Raw genomic sequence first — 19422 nt, forward strand, 5'->3', positions numbered from 1 at the left:
GATGTTATTTTGGGTATGGACTGGTTATCGTCATACCGGGCAGTTATTGATTGCTACCGCCAGAGGGTCACTTGTTGTACCGTGAGCAGAGAGTATTTTCATTTTCTGGGGACCGGGTTGGTGATGTGTTGCCACCGGGGTATGTTCCGCGAGGACGAAGTGAGCTTAGTGGTCTACTTGCTAACCTTTCGATTAGTGAGGATATTGAGACTCAGATTGTGTTGCCAAGGGTGGTTTGTGAGTACTCGGACGTCTTTCCCGAGGATCTTGTTGGTTTGCCACCGCATCGAGAGATTGAGTTCTCTATTGACCTGGTGCCCGGTACGGCGCCGATTTCTATGGCACCTTATCGTTTTGCCCCAGCCAAGTTAGTGGAGTTGAAGATTCAGCTCCAGGAGTTGCTAAACAAGGGTTTTATACGTCCTAGTGTTTCGCCGTGGGGAGCACCGACCCTCTTTGTTAAAAAGAAAGGTGGTGCTTTGAGACTGTGTATAGATTACCGGAAATTGAATCGGGCTACGGTTAAGAATAAGTACCCTATGCCTCGTATAGATGATCTGTTTGACCAATTGAAGGGTTCCCGTTGTTTCTCTAAGATAGACTTGAGATCAGGTTACCACCAGTTGAGGGTCAGAGAGGAGGATATTCCGAAGACGGCATTCCGTACGCGGTATGGCCATTATGAGTTTCTGGTGATGCCATTCGGGCTCACCAATGCACCGGCAGTCTTTATGGACTTGATGAACCGGATCTTCCGGGAATTCTTGGATCGGTTTGTAGTCGTTTTTGTGGACGACATCCTTATCTATTCGCCTTCTGAGGAGGAGCATGAGTCACACTTGAGGGTGGTGCTTGAGTTACTTAGAGCCCATAGGCTGTATGCCAAGTTTGGGAAGTGTGAGTTCTGGCTGAGGGAAGTCAAATTCTTAGGCCACGTGGTATCCGGGGAAGGAGTGTCTGTTGATACATCCAAGGTGGAGGCAGTGCAGGCTTGGGCACAGCCTAAGAGTGTATTTGAGATCCACAGTTTTCTGGGATTAGCTGGGTATTACCGTCGGTTTGTGAAAGATTTCTCCAGATTAGCTTCGCCTTTGACTAGATTGACTCGGAAGGGAGTCAAATTTGTATGGAGTGAGACTTGTGAAAAGTCGTTTCAGGAGTTGAAAGTTAGACTGACCACCGCTCCAGTATTGATTATTCCAGAGAGATGGTTGGGTTATGCAGTCTATTGTGACGCCTCACGAGAGGGTCTGGGTTGTGTGTTGATGCAAGAAGGAAAAGTAGTTGCCTATGGCTCACGTCAGTTGAAAATTCACGAGCAAAATTACCCTACGCATGATCTAGAGTTAGCAGCTGTGATATTTGCCTTGAAGATTTGGAGGCATTATCTTTATGGTGAGAAATTTGAGGTATTCTCGGATCATAAGAGTCTGAAATATTTGTTTACACAGAAAGACTTGAACTTGAGGCAGAGGAGGTGGATGGAGTTCATAGAGGATTATGACTTTGAGTTGCATTATCATCCGGGAAAGGCCAATATGGTGGCCGATGCCCTTAGCAGAAAACCTGTTGGTGTCATAGCTAGTATAGCCATCCGAGAATAGGAGATGTTGGGTGCACTTGGGGAGTTTGATTTACTTTTGGGCGAATCCGTTGAGGCTGCGACCTTGTTTTCTGTTGTTGCACAGCCTACACTTGTGACTCGAGTGTTAGAGGCTCAGAGGAGTGATCTTGAGGTAGAATCGCTTCGTGAGAAGATTTCCGGTGGGAAGGTTGAGAAGGGTTTGACAGTGTATCCCGACCTGAGTGTGAGATACCGAGACCGTCTGTTTGTGCCAGAGTCTTGTCGAGAGGAGGTACTCCGAGATTTTCATCATTCACGTCTTGCGGTGCATCCGGGGGGCACTAAGATGTACCGGGATTTGGGTCGTCAGTTCTGGTGGCAGGGTATGAAGAGAGATGTGGCAGCTTTCGTATCTAAGTGCCTTACTTGTCAACAAGTGAAGGCCGAACATCAGAGGCCAGCGGGTTTGTTGCAACCCTTGCCTATTGCCGAGTGGAAGTGGGAACACGTCACTATGGACTTCGTTGTGGGTCTTCCGAGGACTCAGCGGGGTAGTGATGCTATTTGGGTGGTTGTAGACCGGTTGACTAAGTCGGCGCACTTCATTCCTATGCGCGTGAGAGATTCAGTAGATCATCTTGCCGACTTGTACATTCGGGACATAGTGAGGTTACACGAGGTTCCAGTGACGATTGTCTCAGATAGAGATCCTCGTTTTACTGCCAGGTTATGGCAGAGTTTGCAGAGTGCCTTAGGCACTAAGTTGACCTTTAGCACGGCTTATCATCCTCAGACTGACAGGCAGTCCGAGCGTACTATTCAGATCCTTGAGGATATGCTTCGGGGTTGTGTTCTAGACTTTAGTGGGTCGTGGGAGAGGCACTTGCCGTTGGTGGAGTTTGCCTACAACAACAGTTTCCAGTCTAGTATCGGTATGGCACCGTTTGAGGCCTTGTATGGCCGACCGTGTAGATCCCCTGTTTGTTGGACCGAGGTGGGTGATGCACCTCTGTTGGGTCCGGAGTTGGTGAGGGAAACAACGGAGAAAGTTGAGCTTATCCGTAAGAGACTTGTTACAGCACAGAGTCGTCAGAAATCTTATGCCGACCGTAGGAGGAGATCTTTGGTGTTTGAGGTGGGTGATCATGTCTTTCTGAAGATATCACCTAGACGGGGTTTGATGAGATTTAGGAAGAGCGGGAAGTTGTCCCCTCGGTTCATTGGTCCGTTTGAGATCCTTGAGAGGATTGGCGAGGCTGCTTATCGTTTAGCTTTACCACCGCAGTTGTCCGGAGTACATGACGTGTTTCATGTGAGTATGGTTCGGAAGTATGAGCCGGATCCATCACATGTGTTGGATTGGACTGATTTAGTGATTGATGAGGATGTTTCGTATGAGGAGAGACCGGTTCGGGTCTTGGATAGGCGGGATCAAGTTTTGCGAGGCAAAACCATCCCTTTGGTCAAAGTTTTGTGGAAACACCACGGAGTGGAGGAAGCCACTTGGGAACGTGAGTTGGAAGTCCGCCAGAAATATCCAGAAATGTTTGTTGATTTGTAATCTTATAATTAGATTCTGTTATATTATTGAACTTAAGAGCTTTGTATATGTCATAAGTTGTAAAACATTGAGTTTGTATTGGTAAATGGGTGTATCTTGAAACTTGCTTCATTATAGAAGTTTAGTGTAATATTGCATCTATTGAGTTCATTGTTGAATGGGTTGTATATATCATGCGATTGAATATGATATGGGAATTGTTAACATTGAAAGGAATAATGCATAATAATGATATAGGTTGAGATATATGTTGTGTTATATATTTAATATGAGATGCCTCTTGATAAAGAGATGAAATGACCAGTTTTGGGTCAAGATGTTTACTAATGAATTGTAAAAAAAAAAAAATCTGTTTTCAAAAACTTATGCTTAATTTCGGGGACGAAATTCTTTGAAGGGGGGAGGTTATAGCGACCCCGGTCTTCTCCCATTTGATTATTGTATCCGGACTTAGGTTCCGTAGATTCTGTCATTGTATAATTGTTGTTGTTGTCCCTTATTTGCTCATTTGGACTTATAGGATGTGTTGGGCAGGTTTGTTTCAGGTTGGTTGGGTTTAGAAACCAAGTGTTGCTGTCCAGAATTTTGGATCTTCGCTCGAGCTAGGAGTTTGTCACTCGAGCGAGCTGTTATTTTTTGGTTCTTCGCTCGAGCCGGGGTTTGGTAGCTCGAGCGAGAGGTTGCGTCTGATTTGGACCTGTAGCTGTGTATTCTTGGCTCGAGCGAGCTTTTCTTCGCTCGAGCGAGTTAGTTTGTTCTTCGCTCGAGCAATAGTTCCTTCGCTCGAGCGTGTGTCTGGTTACAGACCTGAGGGTTTGAGTTCTTCGCTCGATCGAGTTTTCTTTCGCTCGAGCGAGCTTTTGGGTTGTTGGCTCGAGCAAGGTTTTCTTGGCTCGAGCGTATCTTTTCTGTGTCTGGTCGCTCGAGCGACCAAGTCTTCGCTCGAGCGAGCCGGTCAGGTTTAATTAGGCAGCAACGTGTTTCAGATCAGTTTTTCATTCCCTTTCAGATTCCAAAACCCTAGGTACGAGTTCTCTCTCCCTCTACACACCGTCTCTCTTAGGATTGATCTACTTAGAGTGAGTTTCTACCTTAGATCCTTTATTAAAAAGATAGAGTGGGTCGAGGGCTTCCATTTAATCTGAATTGTTGGTAGTTTGGAGCACTTTGGAGTTTGGGCTTTCATCTCTATCTTCTCTTTTGGGGCTATTTCTTCGAGGTAGGGATTTCCTACTCCATTTTATAGGTTTTGTTCTAAGTTTTGGTATTTTGATATGTTGGGGATACTTTGGAAAATTCTGGGAAAAACCCTGGTTGTATTATTAAATTAATTTGTATGGTTAAATTCATGGAATTGGGAAATTTATGGATTAAATGGTGTAGTTGGATAATTTGAAACATTTGTCTATTGAATTGTTGACATAGTTATTTTCAGTTTAGAAATAACTGTTTTGGGCTATCGGTGGAGGATAGTCGTGATTGTTGTAGACATTGCATGTGGATTAGGAATAACTGAAACTAATCACATTGGTTAAGTCATTAATTTTGGTCTATTGCATTGATACAGAAAATATGTGTGTTGATTGAGCATTGCATTTGCATACATTGTTTTGTGTGGGAGGAGATATGGGATGTACTCCACGGTTTAGGGGAAGATAGGGGATGGACCTCTAAACCGGATTTTGTTTGGGAGGAGATAGGAGATGGACTCCATTAGCATCACTTGTATGTGTGCTTATTTATATAGAAGTGTTTTATTGATACAGTACTAAAATGTGTATCAATCTGGAAGTATGAAGTGTTTTGATTTGAGCTTGAGTCTCATTTGTTTGTTAATATTGGAAGGATGTGAATTTGATATATGTAATTCACTGTTGTAAGTTTGGCCAGGTTCTGAGCCATGTTGATAAAATTGGAAAGTAAAACGTGTCTTAGACAATAGTGTCATGAGACTGTAAAATGAAGTAATTGGTACCTTGGTTAACCACCTGTTGAATGCTATTGCTTTATTCATTGCTTATATGTGGTTTAGTATATTTCTATTGGGCTGTGGCTCACCCTATATGGGAACATCATTTTCAGGTTCAGGTGATAAGCTACCTCCAAGGACTTAGCTTGGAAGGGACTTGGATTTTGAAGACTATCTTTAGTTAATTGTCTTTATTTATTAGTACATGTAAACATCCAAGCTTAGGGCTTTTCTTGTATTGAGTTATAACTCATCTTTTTGTATCCAAGGGTTGACTTGGAAAGATGTAAGCCTGTAGGGCATTTTATTCGATGTTACATGTAATGCTTTTATTTTGTAATACTCTGATGAATGAATTAATAAATTGTTTTCTTTAAATAATGCATGTCAATTGTATATGTATATAATGGGTTTATTTTAAGGGCGTGCCACAAATAGATCGTTAAGGTATAGTGGTTTCTTGAATGTACTTCCGTTTTTAATTTTCTGCAGCTTCCATTTTTATTTTTTTTCAACTTACTTTTTTATTCAAGTTTCTTTTCTATTCAGCTTCCTTTTTTATTTAATTTCCAAATAGATCGTTAAGGTATAGTGGTTTTTTGAATGAACTTCCATTTTTAATTTTCTGCAATTTCCGTTTTTATTTTTATTCAACTTCTGTTTTTATTGAAGTTACTTTTCTATTCAACTTCCTTTTTTTATTTAATTTCCAAATAGATCTTTAAGGTATAGTTGCTTCTGTAATGAACTTCCATTTTTAATTTCATGGAACTTTCATTTTTCTTTTTCTTCAACTTCCATTTTTATTCAATTTACTTTTCTGTTCAGCTGCCTTTTTTATTTAGTTTCCAAATAGATCGTTATGGCATAGTGGTTTCTCGAATGAACTTCTATTTTTAATTTCCTGCAACCTTCATTTTTTTCTGTTTCTTCAACTTCCATTTTTATTCAATTTACTTTTCTATTCAACTTGCTTTTTTATTTAATTTCCAAACAGATCGTTAAGGTATAGTGGTTTCTTGAATGAACTTCCTATAGCGACCCCGGTCTTTTCCCATTCGATTATTGTATCCGGACTTGGGTTCCGTTTATTTTGTCATTGTATATTTGTTGTTGTCGTCCTTTATTTTCTCATTTGGAGTTATAGGATGTGTTGGGCAGGTTTGTTTCTGGTTGGTTGGGTTCGTAAACCAAGTATTGCTGTCCAGTTTTTGGGTTGGTCGCTCGAGCCAGGATTTGGTCGCTCGAGCGAGGTTTGTTTTTGTGTCTTCTGGCTCGATCCAGATTTGCTTCGCTCGAGCGAGCGACTGCGTCTGGTTTAGACCTGAGGGCAGTGCTTATTCACTCGAGCGAGAGTCTCTTCGCTCGAGCGAGCGAGGTGTTTGTTTTCGAGTTCCTTGCTCGAGCGAGCATTCTGTCGCTCAAGCGTGCTCCAGGGTTGCAGACCTGTGGCATTGCATTCTTGGCTCGAGCGAGCTTTTCTTCGCTCGAGCGTGGTTTTCGTGTGTCTGGTCGCTCGAGCGACCAAGTCTTCGCTCGAGCGAGCCTGTCCAGTTTAATTAGACAGCAGCGGGTTTTTAATCAGTTTTTCATCCTCTTTTTAGATTCCAAACCCTAAGGTCCAACTTCTCTCTCACACTGCTCACTTTCTCTCTTAGATTTGATCCACTTAGGGTGTGTTTCTACCCTAGATCCTTCATTAAAAAGAGTGTGTGAGTCGAGGGCTTCGTTTTAATCTAAACTGTTGGTAGTTTGGAGCACTTTGGAGTTTGGGTCTTCATCTCCATCTTCTCTTTTGGTGCTATTTCTTCGAGATAGGGATTTCCTACTCCATTTTATAAGTTTTGTTCTAAGTTTTGGTATATTGATATGTTGGGGTTACTTTGATAATTTTGGGAAAAACCCTAGTTGTATTAATTAATTAATTTGTATAATTAATTTAAAGGAATTGGGAAATTTGGTTAAATTCATGAAATTGGGAAATTTATTGATTAAATGGTGTAGTTGGATAATGTAAATCACTCGCCTATTGAATTGTTGGTATATTTATTTCCAAGTCTAGAAATAACTGTGTTGGGCTATCGGTGGAGGATAGTCGTGCTTGTTGTAGACACTGCATGTGGATTAGGAATAACTGAAACTAATCATTGATTAAGTCATCAATTTTGACTGCTGAATTAATACAGACATTATGTGTATTGATTGTGTGTTGTATATGTTATGTGTTTGCATACATTGTTTTGTGTGGGAGGAGATAGGGGATGTACTCCACGGTTTAGGGGAAGATAGGGGATGGACCTCTAAACCGGATTTTTGTTTGGGAGGAGATAGGGGATGGACTCCATTAGCATCACTTTTATGTGTGCTTATTTATATTGAAGTGTTTTATTGATACAACACTAAAATGTGTATCAAACTGGAAGTATGAAGTGTTTTGATTTGAGCCTGAGTCTCAATTGTTTGTTGACATTGGAAGAATGTGAATATGATATATATATATATATAGTTCACTGTTGTAAGTTTGGCCAGGTTCTGAGCCATATTGATAATGTTGTAAAGTAAAACGTGTTTTAGACATTAGTGTCATGAGACTGTATAATGATGTAATTGATTATCTTGGTTAACCATCTATTAAATACTGATGCTTTATTCAATGCTTATATTTGGTTTAGTATATTTCTACTGGGCTGTGGCTCACCCTTTATGTGAACATCATTTTTAGGTCCAGGTGATAAGCTACCTCCCAAGACTTAGCTTGGAAGGATTTGGATTTTGAAGACTATCTTTAGTTGTTTGTTTTTATTTGATAAATAATCAAGCCTAGGGATTTATTTGTATTTGAGTTAGAACTCATATTTTGTGTCCAAGTGTTGGCTTGGAAAGATGTAAGCCCATAGGGCATTTAATTTGATGTTACATGTAATGTTTTTATTTAGTAATACTCTGATGAATGAGTTAATAAATTGTTTTCTTTAAATAATGCATGTCGATGATATACATATAATGGGTTTATTTTGGAGGCGTTACACTTCCATTTTTAATTTTCTACAACTTCCATTTTTATTTTTTTTCAACTTCCTTTTTATTCAAGTTTCTTTTCTATTCAACTTCCTTTTTTGTTTAATTTCCAAACAGATCGTTGTGGCATAGTGGTTTCTGGATTGAACTTCCATTTTTAATTTCATGCAACTTTGATTTTTCTTTTTCTTTAACTTCCATTTTTATTCAATTTACTTTTCTATTCAGCATGCTTTTTTATTTAATTTCCAAATAGATCGTTAAGGTATAGTGGTTTCTGGATTGAACTTCCATTTTTAATTTTACGCAACTTTCATTTTTATTTTTATTCAACTTCCATTTTTATTCAAGTTATTTTTCAATTTTACTTCCTTTTTTATTTAATTCCAAATAGATCGTTAAGGTATAGTGGTTTCTTGAATTTACTTCCATTTTTAAATTTCTGCAACTTCCATTTTTATTTTTTTTCAGCATCCTTCTTTATTCAAGTTTTTTTTCTATTCAACTTCCTTTTTTATTTAATTTCCAAATAGATCGTTAAGGTATAGTGGTTTCTTTAATGAACTTCCATTTTTAATTTTCTGCAACTTCCATTTTTATTTTCATTCAATATCCATTTTTATTCAATTTACTTTTTTATTCAACTTGCTTTTTTATTTAATTTGTAAATATATCGTTAAGGTATAGTGGTTTCTTAAATGAACTTCCATTTTTAATTTTCTGCAACTTCTATTTTTATTTTTATTCATCTTCTATTTTTATTCATGTTATTTTTCTATTCAACTACCTTTTTTATTTATTTTCCAAATAGATCGTTAAGGTATAGTTGTTTCTTGAATGAACTTCCATTTTTAATTTTTTGCAACTTCCATTTTTATTTTTTTTCAACTTCCATTTTTATTCAAGTTTCTTTTCTATTCAGCTTCTTTTTTTTATTTAATTTCCAAATAGATTGTTAAGGTATAGTTGTTTCTTGAATGAACTTCCATTTTTAATTTTCTGTGACTTCCATTTTTATTTTTATTCAACTTCTATTTTTATTGAAGTTACTTTTCAATTCAACTTCCTTTTTTATTTAATTTCCAAATAGATCGTTAAGGTATAGTGGCTTCTGGAATGAACTTCCATTTTTAATTTCGTGCAACTTTTATTTTTCTTTTTCTTCAACTTTCATTTTTATTCAATTTACTTTTCTATTCAGCTTGCTTTTTTTATTTAGTTTCTAAATAGATCGTTAAGGTATAGTGGTTTCTTGAATGAAATTCCATTTTTAATTTCAAACAACTTTCATTTTTTTTTTCTTCAACTTCCATTTTTATTCAATGTACTTTTTTATTCAACTTGCATTTTTATTTAATTTCCAAATAGATCGTTAAGGTATAGTGGTTTCTTGAATGAACATCCATTTTTAATTTTCTGCAACTTCCATTTTTATTTTTATTTAACTTCTATTTTTATTGAAGTTACTTTTCTATTCAACTTCCTTTTTTATTTAATTTCCAAATAGATCGTTAAGGTATAGTGGTTTTTGGAATGAACTTCCATTTTTAATTTTATGCAACTTTCATTTTTCTTTTTCTTCAACATCCATTTTTAATCAATTTACTTTTCTATTGTCACACCCTCAAAATAAACCCATTATATGTATATCATTGACATGCATTATTTAAAGAAAACAATTTATTAATTCATTCATCAGAGTATTACTAAATAAAAACATTACATGTAACATCAAATTAAATGCCCTATGGGCTTACATCTTTTCAAGCCAACACTTGGATACAAAATATGAGTTCTAACTCAAATACAAATAAAGCCCTGGGCTTGATTATTTATCAAATAAAAACAAACAACTAAAGATAGTCTTTGCAATCCAAATCCTTCCAAGCTAAGTCCTGGGAGGTAGCTTATCACCTGGACCTGAAAATGATGTTCCCATAAAGGGTGAGCCACAGCCCAGTAGAAATATACTAAACCAAATATAAGCATTGAATAAAGCATTAGTATTTAATAGATGGTTAACCAAGATAATCAATTACATCATCAAACAGTCTCATGACACTAATGTCTAAAACTCGTTTTACTTTCCAACATTATCAATATGGCTCAGAACCTGGCCAAACTTACAACAGTGAACTATATAGATATCATATTCACATTCTTCCAATGTCAACAAACAATTGAGACTCAGGCTCAAATCAAAACACTTCATACTTCCAGTTTGATACACATTTTAGTGTTGTATCAATAAAACACTTCAATATAAATAAGCACACATAAAAGTGATGCTAATGGAGTCCATCCCCTATCTCCTCCCAAACAAAATCCGGTTTAGAGGTCCATCCCCTATCTTCCCCTAAACCGTGGAGTACATCCCCTATCTCCTCCCACACAAAACAATGTATGCAAACACATATCATATACAACACACAATCAATACACATAATGTCTGTATTAACTCAGCAGTCAAAATTGATGACTTAATCAATGATTAGTTTCAGTTATTTCTATTCCACATGCAGTGTCTACAACAAGCACGACTATCCTCCACCGATAGCCCAACACAGTTATTTCTAGACTTGGAAATAAATATACCAACAATTCAATAGTGATTTACATTATCCAACTACACCATTTAATCAATGAATTTCCCAATTTCATGAATTTAACCAATCTCCTCAATTCCCCTAAATTAATTATACAAATTAATTAATTAATACAACTAGGGTTTTTCCCAAAATTTCCAAAGTATCCCCAACATATCAAAATACCAAAACTTAGAACAAAACTTATAGAATGGAGTAGGAAATCCCTACCTCGTAGAAAATAACCCGAATGGAGAAGACGAAGATGAATAACCAAATTCCAAAGTGCTCCAAACCACCAAACGTTCAGATTGAATGAAAGCCCTTGACTTACTCTATCTTTTTAATAAAGGACCAAGGTTAGATACTCACCCTAGGTAGATCAATTTTTAGAGAGAAGGCAGGTTTAGAGAGAGAGAAAGAGAGAGAGACTCTCAAGGGGCGGTTTTCTAAAAGTTAAGAAAGAAAAGTAGGTCAAAAAGTGATCCAAAAAGTGAAATCTCGGACTGATGTAGTCGACTCCCCGCTCGAGCGTGGAAATCCCCGCTCGAGCGTCAGACACAGACTCACGCTTGAGCGTGAAAAGATCCGCTCGAGCGTCGATTGCACACTTCCAGAAGTTTTGCAGGCGATGGTACCCGCTCGAGCGCCAAACTCTCCGCTCGAGCGGAGGGACTGCAGAATAAAGTACTAGGAGATGGAAAAACACGCTCGAGCGTCAAAACTCCCGCTCGAGCGGATACGCAACAACGAAGAGCCCGCTCGAGCGTTAAAACTTCCGCTCGAGCGTGAAGGCCAAAATCTGGACATCACCTTTTGGTTTGAAAGTGCAACCAACCTGTTTCAAACCTGCCCATCACAACCCAAGATTCAAATACAAAGAGGAAAGGCTAGAAGTGATAATGATACAAAAGCAAGTCCACAGAACCAAGTCCAGAATACAGTATACAAAGGAAGGAAAAACCGGGATCGCTATAAAATCTGCGCTCGAGCGGACTGGTTTTCACGCTCGAGCGAAAGTGCTTTATTCCTGTGTCTTGGCGCTCGAGCAGGCCTTATTGCGCTCGAGCGTGTCCAGAGTTTTGTTCTTGGCGCTCGAGCGTAGTGTTCTCCGCTCGAGCGGACCATACGTATTTGAGCTTTCCGCTGGGTGATTTCAAATCACTTTTTGCTTTTCTTTCTCTCTCCTACTTTTTCTAAAAACCATTTTTGAGAGCCTCTCTCTCTAGATACTCCCTTCTCTCTAGGGTTTGATCTAGTTAGAGTGTCCTCATTCTCTTTGGCCTTTGTAAAAGTTGTGTTGATCGTCGAAGGCGTCGTTTTGATTTGAAAATCTCGGTCTTTGGAGCACTTTGGTTTTGGTCTCTTCTCCATCCGAGCTCTAACTTTGAGGTAGGGATAACCTACTCCTTACTATGAGCTTTGTCTTTAAATTTTAGTATTTTGAGATGTTGGGGAAGGTTTGGTAATTTTGTGAAAGTTTGGGGCCTTTGCGTAAATTTTACAAAAGTTGGGGTTTTTATTTACATAAGACCTAAATGTATGTTTGGCATGGGAAAGTGGAATTAATGTTGAAACATTAATGAAAATGGAACCTAAGGGTTGTAATGTGCCCTAATTACATTGATTGATTAATTTGTATAATTAATTGTTGGAAATGGGGAATTGAATTGAGAATGCGGAAAATGAAAAGGGAAGGGGTTAGAGTGTAGAGACCCTCAATCCCCACCTTAGCCTCGAGCACGAGCATTTGTATAATCTTGTTGTGATAAACTTGCATTAGTGAATTTTCTCGACTTGTTTTATCTAGAATAAGATTCTTGTCATGGTTTGTGCTCATGTGAATTACTCGTTAGGTCTTGTTCCCCTTGGTAAGCCTAGCCGAGGTCACTTTAAAACTAAAACCATCTTGGAACCACTTAGGTTTACCTTTGTTTCCGTCCTGGCATTTTGGCCGAGATGTCATTTTCTAGGCCGAGAAGTATCATCTAGGCCAAGATGTTAACCTTGAACCCAAGTGATCTTGTTCCTGGATTGGTGCGACCTAGGCCGAGGTGTGGCACAGCTAGGCCAAGTGTTGTTCGTTCTAGCCGAGGTCATAGATACCTTACCTACCGGAGTCGATGGTTTCGCCCGATGTCAGCGTCTTGCCAGAGCGCCCATACCGTTTTACTTGTTGAACACTCTATCGCCATGCTTTTGCCTGGCCTGTCAGCCATATTTTTGAGGAAACCCAACCAGTCGCTGGCACGTGTCCCAGCTGAGGGTTAAGTCTGAAACCAGCCAAAGAACCTATCATTTTTGTATCAAGTCCTTGTCTTTTAGAGAGAGAAGCTCTAGGAAGAAGAAGAAGTTGTAGAGTGAGAAAGTAGATCCTTGAGCTTGATTCCTAGAGATCAAACCGTTAGATTTGTGTCTTGAGGTTAGATTCTTGATCTTCTCTTGTGATTCTTTATGATCATCTAACTACATCGCATGATTGAATTTGATTTGCTAGCCATGCATTGATTGAAAGTCTGGTTTTAGAAAGAATAAGTAGTGTTCATGAGTTCTTGAATAAAAGCCTTGTTTAATCCGAAAGTTTACATCAAGATTCATGCTTTTGTGTTTGTTTTCATAAGATCTTCGAGTTTGGGTACCCAGGTCCATGTTTTGAAATTCATAGCATGAAATCCCAGATTTCGTAGTGACAAGTTAAGATTGAGCATTCATGTGTTTCATGTTCTCCATGTTCTTTAGCAAAGGGAAACCCAGGTTTCCCGGCTTCATTTCCTTGGGTAAGGCCGCTGGGACCACACCTCGGCAAAGAGGTGTGAGACCTCGGCAATAGCCTAGTTGGTACCCAACATATTTTCCCAAAAGGAGAAACAGTATTTGTCTTGGTTCGACTTGGCTTTGATGAATGCCGAAATCATTTGCATACATGTAAAGTTTGTTTGTTAGTGCATTCAATGGGATCCCTTGTGTATTTGTAGGCCTTGGACCTTTGCCTGTAACCCCGACATTGCAGAATTAGGTGAGTGGTATTTTTAATAAAGATATGTTCTTAAAGTTTTGATAAAGCTTTGCCTCGTTTTGATAAAAGTATTTGTTAAGCATGAATGACCTCTCTATTTTATGTGACAAGTATAAGCCTTGTTTTGAATGGCAAGTTATCAAGTGAGCTTTGTTTTGGATGACAATCTTTGAAAGTCCGTACGTGCCAGGGGACTTTAAGCATTTGTGGCATAAGTCCGTAGGTGCTAGGGGACTATAAGCATTAGTAGCACAAAGTTTGGAAGTCCGTACGTGCTAGGGGACTATAAGCATTAGTAGCACAAAGTTTGGAAGTCCGTACGTGCTAGGGGACTATAAGCATTAGTAGCACAAAATTTGAAAGTCCGTACGTGCTAAGGGACTATAAGCATTTGTAGCACAACCTTGCAAATATCATCCTTGGAACTTGGAAGCCTCGAAAGACTTGATTGACAAAGCTTGTTAGATTTGTAGAAGAACTTGATTCATTCCACGTTTTGATATAAGCTATGTTTATGCATTGTATTGTTAAGGATCTCGGATGTCATGCATGCAGACCCCTTTATTACTTGTACCATTCACTGAGTATCCAAGCTCACCCTCTCTATATATATGTAGGTGATGAGCAAGAAGGCGATGAGGCCTAGATGCTTTGCCGATGTGTTTTGGATGTATTACCGATGTTCCTCGGATTCATATTTTGTGGCGTCTTGAAGATTATGCTTCTCGGCTTATGTTTTTGTTGTTTTGGCATATGTCGGCTTGAGAAGCCTTTTGGTCAAGATGCATTTTGTATTTCATTTCTTTATTGTACTCAAGTTGTAAAGCTATGTAAAGATGTATGCCATTTCATTTGACTTATGCACTGCTCTTATGGACCACTTGTATTTTGAATTATTGCTTCCGCATTTGTGAGCCCCATATATATATACTCTGATTGTGTGTGAACCTTGGAAGTTGGCCTTCGGTAATTACGGATTATTGGCCATCACGGCACCAAACTACTAGGGGCGGTTTGGGGTCGTGACAGATTGGTATCAGAGCACGTGTTCCTTATTGTACGTTATTCACACACTTTGAGTCCTAAAGAGCATAGGATGTTCCTTAGAAGAATGCTAGGATTGCATCATGTTGCTTGCTACTTGACAATGTGTGCATCATCTCGGCGTGACTATTTGTTACTTGCATACCTGTTATTTGATCGTTTTGTTTTAAAGCCACATTTTGCATACTCATAGCATCATGAGGAGAGGGAGACCACCAGTTGGCCGAGATCATTCTGAAGGCAGACTGGATAGATTGGAGAGATTGGTCGAAGGTCTGGTCCGTGAACTGAGACAACCTAGACCTCAAGACACTAGTACTACTTCTACTCAGGCCGAGCAGACAAATGGCCGACATGCAGTTCCGCCTCCGCCTCCTCCAGTACCGCAGGTGCCTCCGCAGCAGGCCTTATACGAGGACGGCACCATAGCTTTAATCAGAGAGTTCAAAAAAATGAAACCACCGAGGTTCTTCGGGGGTATTGAACCGATGAAGGCCGAAGCGTGGGTCTTGGAAATGGAAAAGCTGTTTGAGATCTTTCCCAGTACCGATGCCCAGAAGGTGTCATTAGCAACATTCACCTTAGATGACGATGCACGAAGATGGTGGATGATGACCCGAGAAAGCAACCCAGGTCTGACTTGGGCCAGATTTTTAGAACTGTTCTACAACAAACACTTTCCCCTCAGCGTTAGGGACCGCAAGACCACCGAGTTCCAGACTCTAACACAAGGCAGCAAGACAGTGGCAGAATATGATCGTGCCTTTACCGAGCTGGCGAGGTACGCGCCTCATATGGTCGATGATGAATATAGGAAAGCCAGGAAGTTTGAAAGTGGACTGCGTGGGCCAATTCAGGATCGAGTCAACATGCTCAATATGCCGACCTACGCCGGAGTGTTGGACAAGGCCATCCTAGCAGAGGCTAACTTGAACCGATATCAGAATTCAGGAGAAAATCAGAAGAAGAGGCAAAACCATGATAATCGCCGAACTCCTTTTAACGCCAAGAAGAAGGCGAGCGTGGGTAGCTCCAGCAACTCGAACCAGGGAGATAATGCTAAGCTGACGTGTGCTAGTTGTGGGAAACCGCATTCTGGAGTTTGCCGTTGGGTATCAGGGGCCTGTTTTGAATGTGGTGAAATGGGTCATCGCGTGAAGGACTGTCCGAAGACAAGGACGGACGATGGCAAGAATGATGGAAACACCTCGGGCTCCGCACAGAGAAATAACATCGGGAGGGCCCAGGCAAGACAGGGCAGAGTTTTTGCATTGGTACCAGGAGACACCCCGAATGCCGAGACAGTAGTGTCAGGTATACTCTCCATCTGCTCTCAAGATGCATACATATTGATTGATTCAGGATCTACGCATTCATTTATATCTGTTAAGTTTGCTGAGAAGTTAAATAGAGAACAAGAACCCCTCGACTATGTATTATATGTGGCCACTCCATCTGGGAGAACTATGATTGTTGCATCCATTTTTAGGGCGTGTACTGTTGTGATTGAGGGTGTGGAATTGCTAGTTGATTTGATGCCGTTAAACATGACTCACTTCGATGTCATACTGGGGATGGACTGGTTGGTGGCGAATCACGCCTCTATTAACTGTGTTTCGAAAAATGTTACATTGAAACCCCCAAACCAAGCCGAAGTTATTTTCCAGGGTAAAGGAGTGGTACCCCCACCTTACCTAATCTCATCCATGAAAGCCTATAAATTGATCCAAAAAGGGTGCCGAGGTTATCTATGTAGCATACTGAGTGATTTGGAAGGAAGTATAGAGTTAGCCGACATACCTGTTGTTAAGAAATTCCCCAACGTCTTTCCAAATGAGTTGCCTGGCCACCTTGTCGATAGGGAAATAGAGTTTACTATTGACGTCATATCGGGAACCCAACCTATCTCCAAAACACCTTATAGAATGGCCCTGGCCGAGCTTAAGGAGTTGAAGCTGCAGCTACAAGGATTGTTAGATAAGGGTTTCGTTAGGCCGAGCACTTCGCCATGGGGAGCACCTGTTCTGTTTGTCAAGAAGAAGGATGGCACACTTCGTCTTTGTATCGACTACCGAGAGCTGAACAAGGTAACCATTAAGAACAAGTATCCGTTGCCGAGGATCGACGATTTGCTTGATCAGCTTCAAGGGGCACGAGTCTTTTCTAAAATTGACCTCAGGTCGGGTTACCATCAGCTAAAAGTTAAGGCCGAAGACGTCGAGAAGACTGCTTTCCGAACAAGGTATGGCCACTACGAATTTTTGGTAATGCCTTTCGGAGTGACCAATGCTCCTACAGCGTTCATGGATTTGATGAATAGGGTCTTCAAGCCATACCTAGACGAGTTCGTGGTTGTTTTCATCGACGACATACTGATCTATTCCAAGTGTGGAGTTGAGCATGAGAAGCACTTGAGGCTAGCCTTACAAGTCCTGAGAAACAAGAAATTATATGCCAAGCTTAGCAAGTGCGAATTTTGGCTTTCTAGCATTTCGTTTTTGGGCCATGTGATTAATGAAGAAGGTATTTCAGTCGACCCAAGTAAGATTGAAGCCGTCGTGAATTGGCCGACGCCGACTAACGTGTCCGAGGTTCGTAGTTTTCTGGGTTTGGCCGGCTATTACAGGAAATTTGTGAAGGATTTCTCAAGGATTGCAGTACCATTGACACAACTAACTCAAAAGGGAGTGGCGTATGAATGGACCAAGGATAGGGAATCCGCTTTTCAAGAGTTAAAGGCGAGGTTAGTTACAGCACCGATACTTGTTTTACCGTCAGACAAGGAGGAATTTCAGATCTATAGTGACGCTTCACATAAGGGATTGGGCTGTGCGTTAATGCAAGCAGGTAAGGTTATAGCATACGCATCTCGTCAGTTGAAAACCAATGAAAAGAATTACCCCACCCATGATCTAGAACTGGCAGCTGTGGTTTTTGCTCTGAAAATATGGCGTCATTACTTGTATGGAACTTCTTGCCAGGTTTTCACAGACCACAAGAGTCTGAAGTACTTGTTCACTCAAAAGGAGTTGAATATGAGGCAGAGAAGATGGCTTGAACTACTAAAGGACTACGACATGGAAATTCAATACCATCCAGGTAAGGCGAACTCCGTAGCCGATGCGTTGAGTAGAAAGTTAGCTGGAAATTTGGCGTGCCTGGCAATGATTTCAGTGGAGCCGACCATAATTGAGGAAGTGAAGACCAGGCAGATGGAGGATAAATTCCTCAGGAAGGTGATCGATGAATTCGTCACCAAGCCGAGGCCAGGATATACCATTGAAAATCAAGTGCTTAAGTTTGAAGGAAGATTGTGCGTGGCCGACGTCCCAGAGTTGAAACGAAAAATTTTGCAAGAAGCCCATAACTCCAAATTTGCCATCCATCCAGGAAGCACCAAGATGTATCAAGATGTGAAGCGGACTTTTTGGTGGCCAAATATGAAGAGAGAAATAGCCGAGTTTGTGTCCCAATGTCTATATTGTCAACAAGTGAAAGCAGAGCACCAGAGACCAGCAGGACTTCTCCAACCCTTGTCAATTCCTGAGTGGAAATGGGAACACATCTCCATGGATTTTGTGATTGGTTTGCCGAGGACGCAAAAAGGTATGAACTCGATTTGGGTTATAGTCGACAGATTCACTAAGTCAGCACACTTTTTGCCCGTCAAGACGACATTCAATGCCGACCGACTTGCTGAATTGTATATGAGTGAGATCGTTAGACTTCATGGTGTGCCGATGTCCATTGTCTCAGACCGAGATCCGAAGTTCGTTTCTAGATTTTGGCAGAGCTTACAAGGAGCCTTGGGAACCGAGTTGAGGTTTAGCACAACCTTTCACCCCCAGACCGATGGGCAAACAGAAAGAATGATTCAGACACTTGAAGACATGCTCAGACTATGTGTATTGGACTTTAAGGGAAATTGGGAAGTACATCTACCGTTAGTAGAGTTCGCTTACAACAACAGCTATCAAGCTAGCATTGGCATGGCACCGTACGAAGCTTTGTATGGGAGGAAGTGCAGATCGCCGATATGTTGGACTGAAGTGGGAGATAATGTTCTGATTGGTCCCGAACTGGTTCAGGATACAACCGAGAAGATCAAGCTCATTCAGCAAAGGATTATGACCGCACAGAGTCGGCAAAAGAGTTATGCCGACCAGAGAAGGAGAGAGTTAGAATTTGAGATTGGGGATCATGTATTCTTAAAGGTCTCGCCGATGACAGGGGTTTCAAGATTTGGGAAGAAAGGTAAGTTAGCACCTCGATATATTGGGCCATTTGAAATTCTTGAGAAAGTCAACCCCGTTGCCTACAGACTTGGTCTACCACCAGAATTAAGCCAAGTCCACAACGTGTTTCATGTTTCGATGCTGAGGAAATATAACCGAGATCCACTGCACATAATCGATTATTCTAGGATTGTGGTCGATGAAAGTTTAGGCTACGAAGAAAAACCGGTGAGAGTTATCGACAGACAAGAGAGACAATTGAGAAACAAATCGATACCTACGGTGAAGATCGAATGGGAGAAGCACTATGGCAAGGAGGCTACATGGGAAAAAGAAGAGGAGATGAAAATCCGTTATCCAGGGTTATTTGTAGAGCAAGGTAACTTAAGTTTGGGGACCAAACTCCTCTAAGGAGGGTAGACTGTAGAGA

At 40.4% G+C, this 19422-nt stretch overlaps 1 protein-coding gene across 1 annotated transcript; it reads left to right on the top strand.

Moving 5' to 3' along the window:
* The first annotated feature begins 15209 nt into the window (after window positions 1–15209).
* On the top strand, window positions 15210–17763 carry LOC145814169 (uncharacterized). Its single transcript, XM_082910693.1, has 5 exons — window positions 15210–15361; window positions 15446–15620; window positions 15702–16071; window positions 16120–16339; window positions 17739–17763. The coding sequence occupies exons 1-5, from the start codon at window positions 15210–15212 to the stop codon at window positions 17761–17763; spliced, it is 942 nt and encodes a 313-aa protein (XP_082766819.1).
* Window positions 17764–19422: the final 1659 nt, after the last annotated feature.

The sequence above is a fragment of the Camellia sinensis genome, unplaced genomic scaffold (assembly GCF_055761805.1).
Source record: "Camellia sinensis isolate YWXY unplaced genomic scaffold, ASM5576180v1 Unanchor1, whole genome shotgun sequence".
In the NCBI taxonomy this organism is placed as follows: domain Eukaryota; kingdom Viridiplantae; phylum Streptophyta; class Magnoliopsida; order Ericales; family Theaceae; genus Camellia; species Camellia sinensis.